The sequence below is a fragment of the Manihot esculenta genome, chromosome 18, assembly GCF_001659605.2.
Source record: "Manihot esculenta cultivar AM560-2 chromosome 18, M.esculenta_v8, whole genome shotgun sequence".
NCBI classification, from domain to species: domain Eukaryota; kingdom Viridiplantae; phylum Streptophyta; class Magnoliopsida; order Malpighiales; family Euphorbiaceae; genus Manihot; species Manihot esculenta.
In genome coordinates, this window is record NC_035178.2 from 3,545,964 (window position 1) to 3,561,987 (window position 16,024).

Below are 16,024 nucleotides of genomic sequence, written 5' to 3' on the forward strand. Positions count from 1 at the left end.
TCTTTTAATTGTCTGATGTTTTATTCTAATTTAATAAAAAACAGATGGTACCATCTTTTATTTCCATTTAATAAAAAAAGGATGATACCATTAATATTTAATGAAGGTACATTTTCAATTGGATGGTGTTTAGGGACGAGCGACCTGCTGCAACGCTACATATTACTATGCTATAGCATTAAAGAATTCTTCATCAGACTCGAGAGCAGTCATTGAATGTGGGGGAAGGCAAACCTCCAAATCCACGCTTCCCCCACCTTCACGTCCTGGGTAGGCTGACACTTTCCCACTGAATTTGTGTGCATACCCACTTCGTAGTGCCAACGCTTTCCCCATTCCAAATTCATTTCCATACTTGTTGAACCTCGGTGAGCTCCCCATCATTACGCTGTGGGGATCAAACATCTCACCAATTTTATAAACACAGGGTGATTTAATCCATGAGTCAAGCCGCTCCCTGATCGTTTGATCCCCTTGGTTGACCACAGCCTCGTGGACTAGCCATGCTGACCAACCAAGATTGTGCTCTAACAGTTCACCTGCTGTGGTTGAAGCTCTAAGCGCATCAATACAGTTCCCGAAGTAGTTTGAAGATAGAGGTGGGTTCAATCTCGATCTATTATTGCAGGCCACCCTGCAACTAGTAATTTGATCATGGGGGAGATGACGGATTCTGGTTATGCACCTCCACATGAAAGCAGACAGGGCCTGGTAGGAGGAAATCTTGTTGGTGTTACACTCTGAGTTTGCTTTTTCTTTGAGTTTTGCTATGGATTCTGATGAGAAGTGGAAGATCCTCTCCTTGAGCAAGGGTGCTTCAAATGGACATAAGAACTGGTCATGGTGGGTAAAGGGAAGACTGATTATTGGATCACAACCATCAGGAAACCACCGCTCAAGCACAGGTGGTCGTGAGATTGGAACATCACCTCCCTGTGCTTGAAAAATTTCAGACAAAGTGTTCAAAAAATGCCAGAAAGAACTTCCATCACCGATAGCATGGTTCATAGAACACCCAATAAAGACCCCATCGATGAGTTCTGTGACTTGTATTGTAACCAAAGATTGGACATGCCCATCATGGTTGAGAGATCTATCGTGGTCGAAAAAAGACTGAACCACCAGAGGCACATAAGCGGGAGAAAGAATGTCAGAAATAGTCATGTCCAGAGCTGCATAGACGAATCTGGCTCCTGGGCTATTACTGCAGTCGACGAAGACTACATAAGAAGCAGGATTTTCGGTCTTTGAGGTTGCAAGGCGGCCAGAGAGTGGATAGAAATGGACAAGCGTGAGAGCGAGGGAATGCTTGAGCTTCTCCTGCATGTCCACGATGTTAAAGTGTTGATGCGGTGTTGGTTTGGCAAAGAGGAGGCCCTTTTGGATGTACTGGACAGAGAGCATAGCAAGATCCCATGGCGTCAAATACCAAGGACGCATTGCCTCTGGTGGGATGCGATGGGGCTTGATGAAGCATTCAGAGATGTGTTGTACAGTTTTGGGATTCACTGCCATAGGCACTGCCTGGTGGTGCTGTTGGTTGCTTTTCTTTACTCGCTCTCTGGCCATTTTGGCTTTATGTTTCTTATTTTAAGTGCTTGTTGGGTTTCACCTACCTAGCCTCTGCTCCACGCAATCACAAATCAGAATCATTAAAAAATGATTTTCGCAGTCAACTTTGAATTCTGACATTTTTCCTGGAGGTTTCCTTTTTTTTTTTTTTAAATTTTTTCAGGTTTCTTATTCGCTCGTTCTATTTTCAAATTCTGGCATTTTTACTTTGGATTTATTTATATGGCAGTGAATTACTTAGGTTTTGCTGTCTTTTATTCTTGGAAATTTCCAAGGTTCAAAGTCTAACAATTTCTTTTGAATAAAATCAAATTGATTTTAAATAAAATATCATAATTGATATTTATTGTGGTTCAAATGAATCCTATCAATTTAAAATATCACATTTATCTTTATAAATTTTAAGACATATTAACCCTTCAAGTTACGATCACTTTCCACCGTTAATTTTCTTTCAACTAAATATCTTTTCTTTGACGAACAACATAAATTATGTTATTATTTTTAAAATAAATAATAATTAAAAAATATATTCCTTTTGTTCTTGGAAATTTCTAGGTTCAAAGTCTAATAATTTCATTTCAAAAATAGAATAAAATTAAATTGATTTTAAATAAAATATCATGATTGATGGCTCAAGTTGAGCCACATTTATTGTGGCTCAAATGAGTCCCATCAACTTAAAATGTCACATTTACCCTTATTAATTTTAAGGTAAATTAACCATTCACGTTACAATATCTTTCGCCCATTAATTTTCCTCTAATTATATATCTTCCCTTTTAGCAAACAACATAAATTATGTTATCATTTTCAAGACAAATAATGATTAAAAAATATATTCATTTTAATACTTATCATTTCTGCCCACTTATAATACTTCTCTCCTATTTTATTCGCACGTTATCACATTTTTCTCCTACTTCTCTTTCATGTTCTCACTCGTCTCTCCTACTTTCCTTGCACGTTTTACTCATTTTCTTGCAAAATGGAATGATCACTCGGCCATAGCATCAATAATAGATTTTCTGATCAATCTCGCCACAACAATAGCAGCCTGGTTAGACATGTTCTTCAGGGTATTTTTGGACGTAGCAACTGATTGATTTGAAGGAATAACTCAAACAACTAATCAATAAAATGATGCATTTGTACAGGAAAGATAATATGAAGGTGATGATGTTGCAAGATTTTCCACTCTTGAATGTGTATGAAATGATGATGGAAGTCATTAAAAAGGAAAAAAAGAGGTCATAAGGAAATATGAAATTGTGCAAATTTCTTATAATTCTTCTGAAATATGATGAGTTGTAGTTATCTTTATGGAATGAAATTTCTTTTTGAAGAATACGTTTTTATTTATTTTCTTTTGAATGGAGATCATTTACAAACACGGTAATCTTTTTTGTTAATACTTGAAATGAAAACAGTGATGTTAGGCCTTTTTCTATGAGATGTTTGTTTTTATCATGATTTCTTGATTACTTGTTTTTTACATTATTAAATATTTAATGCATTATCGAGGATAGTATAATAAAAACATGAAAACCAAATTGTCATACATGTGTTTCAATGTTATAATTCAGTCAATTTTTTTTTTTATTGCATGAACTTATTGAGTTAAAACTTAAAATCTACTTTATTTACATAAGATTTGCATGATATATATTTAGTCAGCAAATAAATCTTAAAAATAACGGTTAAACTTAGCATTAGAAAATAAAATTGATATAATCTTATATTCTTAATAATTATTATGTTATCATTTTTTCAGCAAATACTTTACTTTCTTAATATTAGTTGTAATACTTTAATTGACATGTTAAACAACTGATAGTCATATAAAAGTGTAAGAAATATTATATTTCATCAAAATTTATTATTTATTAAAAAACAAAATCATATATACATCCCAATAAATAAAGCAACCATCAACTAATTAAAATTTGCATTATCAAATTCATTCGCTTTCTCTATAACTCTTGCATTTGATGTTGTTGCACATAATGAAGGTTCTCTATCTACATATAAACTCCCGTTTCTTTTTTATTCAACATAGTAATTATATGCTTCAATAACCTCTGCTTTTATAATATAAGATTTATATAAACTCTTGCTAATTCCAATAACATTAGGTGCACACTCATGCCAAAAAGTGTATATTTCAAGGTTAACACCTTCAAAAATAACATAATACTTTTGTATCTTCTTTTCTTTCATCATAGCAAAATATACCGCTGAATAATGAAAAGAATTCAAAAGAATGATGAAAATGAATACAAAGATGAGAAGAAGTGTCTTTTTATATAGATGTGGGATGTTCTTACATAAGTGAAGATAAAGTCTAAATCATCCTTCAAGAATAGATGGAGATGTTGATGTTCTTGAATCTAAGAAGGTATTCTCGATAAAGACAAAGAAAAAAAATATATAAAAGAAAATGATCTTGTAGTAAGAGTTGGCGTGTAAAAAAAATGAAAATTAAGAAGGTTTTAAGAGAAAATAAAAGTAAAGGTTGGTATTCTTGAGTCTAAGAAGAAGACTTAATAAAGAAAAAGAAATCGTATAGGAATACGAAATGAAAGAGAAAACTTGACAATGCAGTTATAATAAATTAGGCAACATAAAATAGTCGACATACTTATAGAAAATAGAAATCTGTTTTGAAAATTGAAACACTTAATGGATGAGAGAGAATTTTAAATTTAAATTTTAAATTCAATACATTATTTTAGAAAAAATAGAAGAAGGGCAATAAAGTAAAAACACATTATGAAATTACTTGAATAGGACAATAAAATAAAAACATTACTTGAATAGGGCAATAAAGTAAAAACACATTATGAAATTATTTGAATAACCTCGTTGATCTACATTTATTGTGGATCAAGTGGATCCATCAAACTTTTTCCTTAAATAAAATAAAAATTAAATTGAAATAGATTGGTTTGATTCAATTATATTTTATATTAAAATTAAATTTCTTTTTTTAAAAATAAAAATAAAAAAATTTATAAATTTAACCTAAATTATACCATATCAAAAAAATCCAAACATTCGATTATAATTTCTCTAAATAATCCAAATCAAACCACAATTATGTATGTTTTTTATTTTTTTGATAAACAATTATGTATGTTAATTTTGTTCTAATATCATTTGTTCTTTTTGTTTTGATATCTCATTATTGGAATAAAGTGATCCCATAGTTATATTTAAAAAAAAAAAGAGTATTTTTAAGAAAGTAAACATATATTATATAATGAAATTTCACTCGCAACAAATAATACGATTTTTCAATGCTCACATATGGATAAGATTCACTTAATTTATTAATTAAATATACTCAATTACAAATAACTAATTAAAATACATTAATATCTTAATTTATTTTTCCAACAAGGTCTAGCTCTAAACATCTCCCAACTAGGGGTGAGCATTCGGTCGGTTCGGTTCAAAACCGAACCGAACCGAATAAACCGAAAACCAAAATTTTAGATTTTATGAAAACCAAACCGAACCGATTTTGGTCAGAAACCGAATCGAACCGAACCGGTCTGATTCGGTTCGATTCGGTTCGGTTTGATCGGTTTCGATTTTTAATATTTTTTTAATTTTTTACACTTTATTTTTAGTATTTTAAAATTTAATTAAAATATTTTAATTTTAATATAATTTAATTTCTCAATATTATTGAAAAAACATATTATTATTCCTAATCGGTTCGGTTCGGTTTTTTCGGTTTTTTTCTGATCAAAACCGAATCGAATCGAAATAACTAAAATTTCTGAAATTTAAAACCGAACCGAACCGAAATATATAAAAAACCGAACTAAATTTTCAAATCGATTCGATTCGGTCGGTTTTTTCGGTTCGAACCGGATTCTGCTCACCCCTACTCCCAACCACCAAAACAAAGAATAATAACTTGTAAGTCCGCCTACTTTATTTTCTTTTTTTTTTTTTTATACAATAATTCATTTAGTGGCCTGGGGCGGTGGGGCCTAGCTAATAAATTTGATAATTTCATTATTTTGAAAAAACAAAAAGAAAAGAAAAGAAAAGAAAAAACCTTTGCGGAATGGTCCACGAGAATGGAGATAAAATATAAATCTGCAAACAGTGTGAACTTAAATCCAAAAAAGGATGGTGTGGTGGATGTTTCTGTAGCTTTTCTTTTTAATCAAAATTTTATTAATCTATAAAAAAAAAACTTAATTTAGTGGTTCCAAATAATCCAAGCCATCAATACTATCCACATATATCCAATTTAAAATTTAAAAAATTAAGTGAAATATTCTGAATTAATATTATAATAAAGAATATTACAAATAGAGTTGAAAACTCAGATTAAACTTTAAAATTAGTATAAAATATGACTATTCTATATAATAAATAAACAATTATATTAGTTTATTTTGAAATTTAAGATCGAATCCAATTAGATTTTTAAGAACCAAGAATTTTACACTCATCTATTAATTGACCAAGTTATGATTAATAGTCATTAATTGACTCAACAATATTCATGATAATTTTAACATCAATTTCAATATCCGTATCATGATAATTCCTATTTATAAGCAAAAAACAGAGTTTATCAAAGAGTTAGAACTTCCGCTGATCTCGGAAGAACAAGAACCGTAAAATCAGATAATTCTATAATAAAATTTTTCTCATCTTCAAACTTTATTAAATTTATTTTTCCGATATTGCAATCTTTCAATTTTATTGTGCTATATTGAGTCGGATGTAATTGCAAGGCTAGAATTAAATTTTTGAGTAATAAGTTTATTAGTGTTTCAGTCTGCTACACGAGAATAGTCTTTTTCTCGCTGTTCTATACAAATTTTTTTAATTTATAGTAATTTTGATATCAATTATAACATACCAACTCAAAAGAATCTTTAATAACTTTTAAACTTTTTTTATTTAACTTAAAATAATTAATTAAAATTATTTAATAATTTTTGAAATAGGTTATATATACTTTATTAAATTTATATCAATACCAATATCTATATTGCACTTAGACCCAAATTTCTCTGAAACTGGTGTAACACGCTAACTATTTATAGAAAGATTCTTTGCAGTAATTGAGGTGTAATTGAGGTGAAAAATTAATAAATATAGCTTTTGCCAGACCTGCAAATAATGGGGTATTCAAACAAGAAAAAAAAAATAGATTTTTATTTATTTTGTAAAAAAAAAAAAAAAAAGAAAAAAGAAATGGTCAAATTCGGTGAGCCAAATATATGAGAAGAGGGTATTACCAACTACTTATGAATTTGGCTTATGGTCACGTTGAATGGCTGTTTTTGCAGGAATTGATGATGAAAATGGGCTTTAGCAATCGATGGGTGGCCAAGGTGATGAAACTTGCAAGTACAATGACATCATATTTCGCATCAAGGTAATTTATATGCCCTATTGTTTCATCTCAGGGCTTTCGGTAAAGTGATTCTATTTTACCGTATTTATTTATTATTTATGCCTATACACTTTTATGTTTTCTTGGTACTTTTGAGCGACGACGGTTGATTTCTGGTTGATTTCTGATTGTAAGGTGGTGTTGCAAGCTCCTTTTGTTAGTCACTTCTTCTTTGTCGATGACGCTTTGTATTTTTTCAAAGCAACTATAGAGAAAGAACGTATTGTTCAGCATTATTTAGCCCTTTATCAGAGTGCTTCTATAAGGCCCAGGCCTAGGCCTATTAATTTTAATTAAAAAAAAAGAAAAAAAAAAGAAAATGAGCATTAAAGCTCTTGTTTCGGGAATGTCCCGAAACATTCCCGAAACCAGAGAACCCTTCTTTCTCGCAAGAAAAAAAAGAGAGAGAGAGAACATAGCTTTTGCTCTAGTAGTTTAAAAATCTCCTCCTTCTTAACCCAATTAACCCACAAACTTCTAAGATCCTTTAGCAAGATCCTGATTAAACCTACATCCTGTTCAGACATTTAATAATTTCTTCTTGAGGCTCCAAAATTGGGTAAGTGAGTTATGAGTTTCATAGGTTGATTTAAATAATATTTACAGCTTATTGAGTATTTTTGTTGAGTTTGGGTATTTTTGGGAGTACTTACCTCTGAACCAGGTCATAGATGATCTGATATTAACATGTAGACCCTGTCTGAATCTGTCACATTTTGCTTCCTCAGAAGGCAATATATCTGAAACAAAGCAATAAAGATCTTCAAACTTTTCAACATACTCTCTTATTGAGAGGCTTTCCTGAAACAACCTGAAAAAGGCATCCTGTTTTCCTTTCCTGTAACTATCTGACAAATATTCCTGGCGAAATTCATGAATAAATTGATCCCAAGTCAGTCTGACTCCATGTCTGCGACGGATGCCATCGAACCAAGCATCAGCCTTACCCTGAAGCAAACCATGTACATTATCTACCTTTTCTGGATCAGTCAACTTCATTAATTCAAACACTTTTAGCACTTTCTTTAACCATTTATCTGCAATGTCAACATCAGAGGAACCCTCAAAATCATAAGCTCCCAAACGTCTAGCACGATCCACTATCTCCCACGGATCTTTAGGTTTGGCTGTAACAGCTGCTGTAACTACTTGTGCCACAAAAGCACCCAAGTCTGCATTTATCTGGAAAGGATGGGCTGGTGCTACAGGTGGAACAAAAGGTGGAACTGCAGGTGCAACAGGAGGTGCCGAGGAAAGCGATGGTGGAGTCGGATATGCCCCTGATTCAACACCATGAGAAACAGATTCTCCATGTCCTTCTCGGCTCTCAGATAACTCATGATTTGCCACCCCTTCAAGAGGTGGAGGTGCAACTGTAGGATCCCTAAGAGGTCGACCAATATCAGCTAATCTAGCTGTACGAACACCACGGCCCCGACTTCTATTACCTACTCTAGGCGGCATTGTCCTACAAACGAAACAAGGAAAAGAATTATCAAAATATAATTCAAAATACGGACTCGAGGCAAGTCTACACAATCTATAAACCTTTGCTCTGATACCAAAAATTGTCACACCCAATCCCCAAACTGTAGAGACTGATCTGACCCGGAAAACTGACAGAACTTCCCCTGATAATTATACTTATAAAAACATGTAACCTGCTATAATTCCAAATGATAAAACATATAAGAGAAAAACCTGATAGTTGGACAAGTATAATTATCAGGGGAAGTTCTGTCAGTTTTCCGGGTCAGATCAGTCTCTACAGTTTGGGGATTGGGTGTGACAGCTTCTGGCCGACAGATAAATTTTTTGAAGTCTGATATTTATTTTACTTCCAATACTGATGAGCTTGTTCAGAATGATATTCGCTAATTACTTGGGGTTAAGGAGGCTTTTGCTTTTAATCGTTACTTGGGTCTTCCGTTGGTTATTGGTAGAAACAGAAATGATGTTTTCAATTATGTTCCGTACAAAGATTGGAAACGACTATAGTGGTGGAAAGGCACTTCGTTGTCAAGAGCAGGAAAAGAGATCATTTTGAAGACAGTGATTCCATTTGAAAAGTTTATGAATCGAATTGTCTTACTTTTAGCTCGTTTTCCACATATTTTCTTATATTTTTATAGGATTTTCTTGGGGTAGTTTCAAGTATTGTAAAAATTATGTTTAATTTATCATTTAAGTTCATCTATATAAAATCAGATTTGGAAGACCGTAGAGAACAGTAGTGAGATAACTACTTCAGAACTAGACTTGCGTCAGTCAAAGGTGAGTAAAACTAAACTAAACTATTATTTTTTAAAGAAATTAAACGTTTTAAACATACTCATACATCGCGAATATTGTGTATATATGATTGTATTATTTTGGATTAGAATTCACGAATATAATGCATTACATAATTAATTATTGTTGTGGATGGATATTGGATAACCCATTAGCTCTTGACCATACTATGATATATTATGACAGATATGGAAAGACCAAAATTGCTCACTATGCACTTCTGACATTATGTAAGAAAAAGACCAAGATTGCTCATTCTACATCTCTGACATTATATATATATTATGTTATATCTTAGAGAAAGTTCTGAAGAGCACCTGTTGCTGGTCGGACACTATTGAAATTATGGAGGGTTACTGGTGATAAGTTCATTTTGATGTGAATTGTTTGTATTGTGACACATTTATATGATCGTATATTTTATTAAACTGTTTTTGTTTATGCTATTACTCACTAGACTCTTGTAACTTATTCCTTTCTCCTAATCTCAGGTTTGCAGGACTAGAGTTACTTCGGGAGATTAGCAGAGTTATTTGGTATAGTTAAGATGTGATAGTATAACTGTGAACATATAATTCATATTGTGGATTAAAATTGTATTTTGTCCAAATTTTCTTTTATAATCCATTATTGGTTATCTTTTTATATAAAAATTTTAAAGCTTAAATTTTGTTGAATTAAGTTGAGACATATAATGTAATAATAACCATACCGGAGAATTTGATGAGTGTTTCAATATAAATTTTATATTTTCAATTATATTGCATGTTTATGTCGAGTTTTGGTTTATGAAATAAAAATATTTTTATATATTTTTATGATTATATTTAAAATTATATTAAGCGTAACAAGATGTATAATATATTTACTATGTATTTCGACAACTTTCAATCGATTTAAACTCTAATATCGATAATGGTTCGATTTCCAAATAATTATAATAAAACTACAAATAAAATAAAAACATATATACAGCCCTAACTAAAGGTGGGCAAGGAAAGCCGCATTTCGGCGGGGATGAGAAGCCTCCCCTATTTGGAGAGGGAATGAAAAACCAACAGTCTACAAATCCACTTAGGCGGCATCAAAAACAAAAGAAAAAATCTCTGGAGGACTAGAGAGAGAAAGTTTAATGAGCACATAATTGGGACTTTTTGCTTTTTTAGAATAAAAAAGTTTATTTAACAATTTAGGTTCTAATTTTTTTTTTTATTTTAAAAAATATATGGGTTGGCAGAAAAATATCTGCCAGAGTGCTTGTGTAAGTGGAGCCGGATAAAAGAAATTTATTTTTTTTTAATTTTTTAATTATTAATATATTATAATAATATATTTATGTTATATTAATTTAATAATATTATTTATGTTATAATTTTTTATAATAATAAATATTTTTTTATAATTCTTAATATATTAATATTTAACATATTTTATTATTAATATCTAAATAAAAAAATTATTACACTATATAATTTTAATATTATAAAATTAAACGAGAATAATCAAATAAAATATAAGTTTAATTTTTATAATTTTAAATATTTATATTAATTAATTAATTTATTTATTTATTTCTCTTTAATAAATTATAAATAATATAATAATTTCGTACACATATAATCACAATATAATATTATTTTATAATTTTAAATATTAATATATTTTATATATTAATATTTAATAATTTTATTATTAATATTTAAATAAAAATATTATTAACACTATATAATTTCAATATTATAAAATTAATATTATTTTGTGATTAAATATATACTATGATATAAAATATTAAATAAAATATAAATTTAATTTTTATAATTTTAAATATTCATATTAATTAATTAATTTTTTTAATTAATTATATATAATTCACTGATTTCATGCAGTATAACATAATTTTATAACTCTAAATATTAATATATTTAATATATTTTATTATAAATATTTAAATAAAAAATATTACTAATTTCAGTACTATAAAATTAATATTATTCTATAATTAGATATATATGATTATATTAGGCCAATTCAATAAAATATAAATTTAATTTTTATAATTTTAAATATTTATATTAATTAATTAATTAATTAATTAATTAATTTTTTGAATAAATTATAAAGTATACACGTCTAACTTATACTTTTTAATTACAATATTATTACAATAATATATTAAAAATAATAAAATATATTTATAATAAATAATTAAAAATATTTATTGTTAAAAATTATATTTTAAATAATATTATAAAGTAATATAATAAAAATATATTATTATAATACATTAATAATTAAAAAAAATTTTAAAAAACATTTACCTAGCGCCACGTTAGTGGTGCTGAGTTAAAATTGAAAAAAAAAATGCTGACGTGTTATTTTTTATTAAAATATATTTATACCGTATATACATGTTTTATATAAGAGATAATAATATTTAATTCAAATTGAAAAAATTAATTAAATTAAATTAATTTAAAATTTTAATTTAATTTTTTATTTATTTTAATTTGATTTAATTTTTAATTTTAAAAATTTTAATTATTTTAGTTTGGTTTAATTTTAATAAGAAAATAAAAAAATTAAACCGGACCGATTAGTTATAATAATAATATAGAGAGATTAGATTATATTAAAATTAAAATATTCTAAATAAATTTTAAAATAATTTATTAAAAAATAAAAATTTTATTAAAATTTTAAATTAATTAAATTAAATCGAATCAAACCGAATCAAACTAATTTAGTTCGATTTAATTTCTTATCAAAATCAGTTTAATTTTTATAAATACTAAAATTTTATCTTTCGAATTGAATGAATACTCCTTATAATTTTATGAGTATATTATAAGTGAGATCTGATGGTTACACTCTTATTTGACAAATAATTTTAATATAAATTTAAATTGTCAAATAAATTTATTTTGTACCCAAAAAGGGAAAAAGCCACATAATTGTATATATAACAGCGATGAACAATGAGAGCATAAAAAATGTTAAGGGCATATCCTCTCATCTCGTGTCCGATCTGGCCATGAAGCAGTGCATATCACCCTTACTAAAATTACGTCTCATCCATGAGAAACTGAAGGCGTTTAGCGTACACGCCACACGACTTGAAGGTCGGCAAAATTTGGAAATCATGGAACCAGGCTTTCTATTAGGTTTGGCCCTTTTATTAAATGAACAGCAATAGTTGTTGTATTAAGACCCAAATAGATAGGAGTTGCTTACTGCCCAACACCAATTAACAGACAAAGCCCATTCCTACTAGAGCCCTATTTTTCATCCACCAAAAACACAATAACTCGCATATGCATTAGCTTAATTAAACACATAGTTCACTTTTGTAAAACATCACTTCGGTTTACTTCAAGGGAAAAAAAAATTTAATTTATATGGATCCACGGAAAATTCTAGAAATTCATATTAATATGTTGATTTCACAAAGTTTTCAACAAATTTAGAGTTTACAGTATGAGAGGATTGTTTAAGCTCCATTTGAAACAAAATTAGCAATATTGTATCTAGCTTTGTTTCATCTATCCGAAAGAAAGAAAAATATATAATAACAATAATAAATGAAACAAAGTTGACCAATTAGAAATTTTTTCGAACCCCATCATCTGCCTTCCTGGTGCAATGGGAAAAGCTCTAGAGTTCTATCTCCTTCCTCTCTACATGATCTGCTTTCTTCTAATTCTAGGTACTCAAATGCCCAGCTCCTGCACTTTCTCTTATATAGACTGTCTTGGTCTCTCTCAACTTCTATCTGTATAAATATACACACCTCAATCAAAACCAGCTTCGCTTTCAAAGGAATCTAGTAGAATTTGTTTGAAAAGAAAACAGCATTGAATAGCGACTGAATACATATCCTCGAATCCAAAGATATAGCGGTAATAGGGCTTGAGGTTCTCAGACTATGGCTTAGAAGTGGTGTCATTAAGTGGTTGGCAGCCGTTTGGATAGTAAAGGACGCATGAAAATAATACAGTATCGAGACAAAGAAGTACAGGAAGTACATATATTTAGTTGAGAATGACCATCACCTGAGGTGAATCTTTTTTCTTGTTAGAGGATCCAAGTTTTCTAAGATCACTTTCAGGTCTAAGACTAACTACAAACTGCTACTTCAAATTCAATTTTAGCGTTAGAGTTGATATTCCAATGCAGCTTTATAATTTAGCGTCAATTTTGTGTATTGGCAGTGTTATGCTATATTTGGCATAGGAACACTAATTTTTTTTCAGGATCGGCCAATTACTAGGGATTCTCGATTATTTCATTTTCTAATCTCACCTTAAACACTTTAAGTTACTTTTTCAAACATGCTCCCATTTGAGTCGAGAGATAGATAAATAAACACATCCCCTTATCGTTGGAGGCTCAAGCGGAGGATCGTTTACTTATATTTTCTCATATGAATCTTCTATCTCCGGTTATTGGAGATCCTATTTTCGTACCAACTCAAGATATGCTTATTGGACTCTATGTATTAACAAGCGGAATCGTCGAGGTATTTGTGCAAATAGGTATAATCCAACAGTTCAAAAATTAAAATCTTTATAATATTCTGAACCATTCATGAACATCACCGTAAATATAATTAAAACATTTAAGAGTGAAATTGGATAAATAAAATTTAAATAAAAAAATAATATTAAAATATATATATATATATATAAATAAAATAAAATATTCATTTTAGTGTTAAAAACATTATAGAAAGTTCACTACAAAAATCTATCGAATAATAACGAATATTAATAATGAATTTAAATCCATTACAAATTTATAATGGATTAGTAATGAATTTTGTATTTTATAATTAATTTTTATTATTTAGTAATGAATTAATAATTTTGTTACCAAATCTGTTACTTAATAAAATTATTTATAAATTTAATAACTGATTTTAAAATTCGTTATTCCGTTACTAATTAACAATCCATTAATAAATTTATTATTAAATCGATTACTAAATAAATAAATTAAATGAATAAAAGAATAATAAATTTAATAACGGAATGTAATTTATTATATAATTATTAACGGATTTAGTAACAAATTTAATCCGTTACTATTTTCTAATAAAAAAATTAACTTTTTATTTTTTAAAATTTTATATATTTTAAATTAGTAATAGATTTTATAATCCGTTACTAAATTTTAAAAAATAAAGTACTGCGTTTATATTTTAAAATTCTATCGTTTTTTTTTTTTAATTTAGTAACGGATTAAAAAATTTATAACTAAAATTTAAATAATAATACCGTCTTTTTATTTTAATTCACCCGCATATTTTTTAAAATTTAATAACGAATTCAATACATTAATAATTAACGTATTTATACACTTCCATGTTTTATTTTCGTTCATTTCATTTATTTTATCTCCTCGTCTCTCATCGTTCCTTCATTTTTTCCATATATGATTTTCTTCTCCTCATTATTAACTCTATTTTCTTTCTTTTTTTTCATTTTCTTCCATTTTCTCAACAATTTTCTTTCATTATTAATCTTTCTTTTATCTCTGTATTTGTCTTTCATTTTCTTTGTTTTCTCACATACTTTTCTTTCATTTTCTTTCATTTTCTTTTATTATTTCTTCCACTTTCTATTATTTTCCCATACTTTTTCTTTCATTATTCATCATTTGCTTTCTTTTCTCTCATAAGTATACTCTATTTTTTTTTTCTTTCATTTTTTTCTATATCTTTTATTTTCTCTTTTATTTTTCTTCATTTTTTCTTCATCTTTCTCTCATTTTCCTTTTTTTTTCTTATTTTCTTTAATTTTCCCCTTTTTCCTTATTTTCTCTTCATTTTTATCATTATTTTCTTCTATTTTCTTTTTTTTCTTATTTTCTCTTTTGTATCTCATTTTTTCCATTCTCTCACATTTTTTTCATTTTTTCAGATTTATCTCATATAATTTTATAATAATTTTCACATAAAATTAATAAAATTTAAAATATTAAAGTTAATATTTAATGTAAAATATAATGAAAAAATTAATAGTTTATCATAATTAAATTATTATTTAATGTAAAATATAATGAAATAAATTAACAATTTAATATAATTTTTTAATATTTTTTAAAAATTAACAACAGATTTAATAATAAAATATAAATTAAATATATTTTTTATTTTTTATTTTATTAAATTAGTAACGGATTTAATACATATATTAAATTTGTATTAAATTAATAACAGATTTTGAATCCATTTTTAAATTTCATTATAGATTTGTTACAACATTAGTAACGAATTGCTAATCGGTTGCTATTATATTAGCAACGAGTTTCATAGTAACAAATATAAATTTATTACTAATCCGTCAGTGAACTAATTAGTAATGGATTTTTCATTGTTTAGTAACGAAAAAAATCCATTACTAATCTAAAAATTTTTACAGTGGTTAGAAATAATATTATGCTATGGTTCAAAAATGGTGGGTAGCTTGAAATCCTTGAAATCGAAAGGGTAAATAAATTTTTATTTTACATAAGTTAAAAGATTAGAGGTTTCGCATTATATATACTAAAGTTATGGTATTTTATTATTATAAATTCATGAGTTCTTAAACACCGTCCATTAAATTTTAAAGGAGATTTATCCCCATGTTGGGCATCATTAGCATAATTACCCCATTATTATTCAGTGAAGCTACATTTTCAATTGGATGGTGTTTGGGGACGAGCAACCAGCTTCAACTAGCTACATTG

The 16,024-nt window shown here is 28.1% G+C and overlaps 1 protein-coding gene across 1 annotated transcript; it reads right to left on the reverse strand.

The window, feature by feature from the left end:
* LOC110605902 (uncharacterized acetyltransferase At3g50280) lies at nt 1-1,666 on the reverse strand. Its single transcript, XM_021744581.2, has one exon. It carries the CDS (start codon nt 1,567-1,569, stop codon nt 166-168), a length of 1,404 nt encoding a protein of 467 aa, XP_021600273.1. The 5' UTR covers nt 1,570-1,666; the 3' UTR covers nt 1-165.
* Between the last annotated feature and the right edge of the window lie 14,358 nt (nt 1,667-16,024).

What these genes read in the sequence shown, in the direction of transcription:
- LOC110605902 (XM_021744581.2), bottom strand. Translation starts at nt 1,569, where the DNA reads ATGGCCAGAGAGCGAGTAAAGAAAAGCAACCAACAGCACCACCAGGCA.